The following is a 1643-nucleotide window of genomic DNA, read 5'->3' as shown; positions in this document are numbered from 1 at the left end:
CCGACAGTTTTATTCGATATTATTACACAAATGTATACGAAAATAAAGTATTATTTCTGTAATACAAATAATGTCGACATTTACACTTCATTCTAGTATCGTAATAGCTGACAGAACATCTGTTACTGTTTCAATACCGCTTGTCAAATTGTGGATAATAAATGAATATCTATTCATGAAACTGAGTATAAATATGGAAGGTGAAGAATTGCAATTCAAAAGTGGGAAAGAAACAAGCGAAAATGAAGCTTTTCGCATCCTCCTTACTCTTCTTAGCGGCTTCGGCTGCAGCTAACTCGGTAAGTTTATAATATATACAAAATATCTTAGGATATATTAAAATTGATCGTTTAGAAAAAGATATAACTTTAGATTTATTTGAAATTTTTAAATAACAGATTCTACCTGGCCCAACTCCGAGTCCAGTAAAAACTGCGAAACCTGGTGGTCCAGCAATAGGTGCTGGAGTAGGTGCAGGAGCCAGTGTAGGAGTTAGTGCTAAAAACAATATAGGATCAGGTCTATCAATAAGCAATAGAGTAGGTTCTTCATCGCGTGTAGGAATAAGAGCAGGAAGAAATATAGGATCAAATGCAGGAATAGGATCATTAGCCGGTTATGGAGCTAGTATTGGAGCCAATGCAGGAAATAATATTGGTTCGGGTCTGGGAATAGCTTCTGAAGTAGGAAAATCAGGAAAAGTAGCAGCCACTGCAAAACGCAATATAGGAAATAATCTAGGAATAGGTTATAATGCTGCTTCCAAAGCTAATCTAGGAGCCACCGCAGGAAAAGATATTGGAGGAAATCTAGGAATAGGTAATAGTGTAGGAGAAAATTCAAATGTAGGAGCAAGTGCAGGAAAAAACATTGGTTCCGGTCTAGGAATAGGTAACGATGTAGCACAACAATCGAATATAGGATTAAGTGCTGGACGAAATATTGGATCTAATGTAGGCATCGGTTCCAACGTTGGAAAAGGAGCAACTGTAGGAGGAAGTGCAGGAGGAAATATTGGACCCAATGCAGGCATTGGTAACAATGTAGGTAGAGGATCAAATATAGGAGCAAGCGCAGAAAAGAATATTGGGGACAATTTAGGAGTAGGCAGCAATGTAGGACAAAATTCTAACGTTGGAGTAAGTGCAGGAAATAATATAGGATATGGTTTAGGAATCGGCAATGGTGTAGGTGCATCAGCAAATGTAGCAGCAAGCGCAGGAAAAAATGTAGGTAAAGGAGTAAATGTAGGTGCCAATGTAGGTGCAGGAGCAAGTTTAGGAGCTAGTGCAGGCAACAGTATTGGATCTGGAGCAGGAATAGGAATAGGTGTAGGCTCAGGATCAAGTATAGATGTTAGTGCAGGAGAAAATGTAGCAGCTGATGATGATATTATTAGCGTTCCGATAATACCACCAAGACCTAGACTACCTTTACCAATCCCACGTCCACGTCCTAGACCATCTAGCAGTTCTGCAGCACCAACCACTGCCAGTTCAGCCGCACCAAGTCAACCCAGTTCAGCACAACCGTCCAATCCATCTTCAGGAGGTGCAGGAGTAGGTGTTGGAGTAGGCCTTGGAGTAGGTGTAGGAAATGAAGGTGGAGTAGGAGCCGGACTAGGCGTAGGGGTAGGCGAAGGA

The 1643-nt window shown here is 40.8% G+C and overlaps 1 protein-coding gene across 1 annotated transcript in view; it reads left to right on the top strand.

Moving 5' to 3' along the window:
• Positions 1-242: 242 nt before the first annotated feature.
• The window catches only part of LOC106788732 (fibroin heavy chain-like), a 10400-nt gene continuing 8999 nt past the window's right edge, over positions 243-1643 (top strand). The window contains exons 1-2 of the mRNA XM_014752261.1: positions 243-299; positions 399-1631. Of these exons, the coding sequence (XP_014607747.1) occupies positions 243-299; positions 399-1631 (1290 nt within the window). The remainder of the gene's footprint in view (positions 300-398; positions 1632-1643) is intronic.

This window comes from Polistes canadensis, unplaced genomic scaffold (genome assembly GCF_001313835.1).
Source record: "Polistes canadensis isolate GaletaPanama2010 unplaced genomic scaffold, ASM131383v1 scaffold_6, whole genome shotgun sequence".
NCBI lineage: Eukaryota > Metazoa > Arthropoda > Insecta > Hymenoptera > Vespidae > Polistes > Polistes canadensis.
This window is presented reverse-complemented; position numbering and strand designations above follow the sequence as displayed.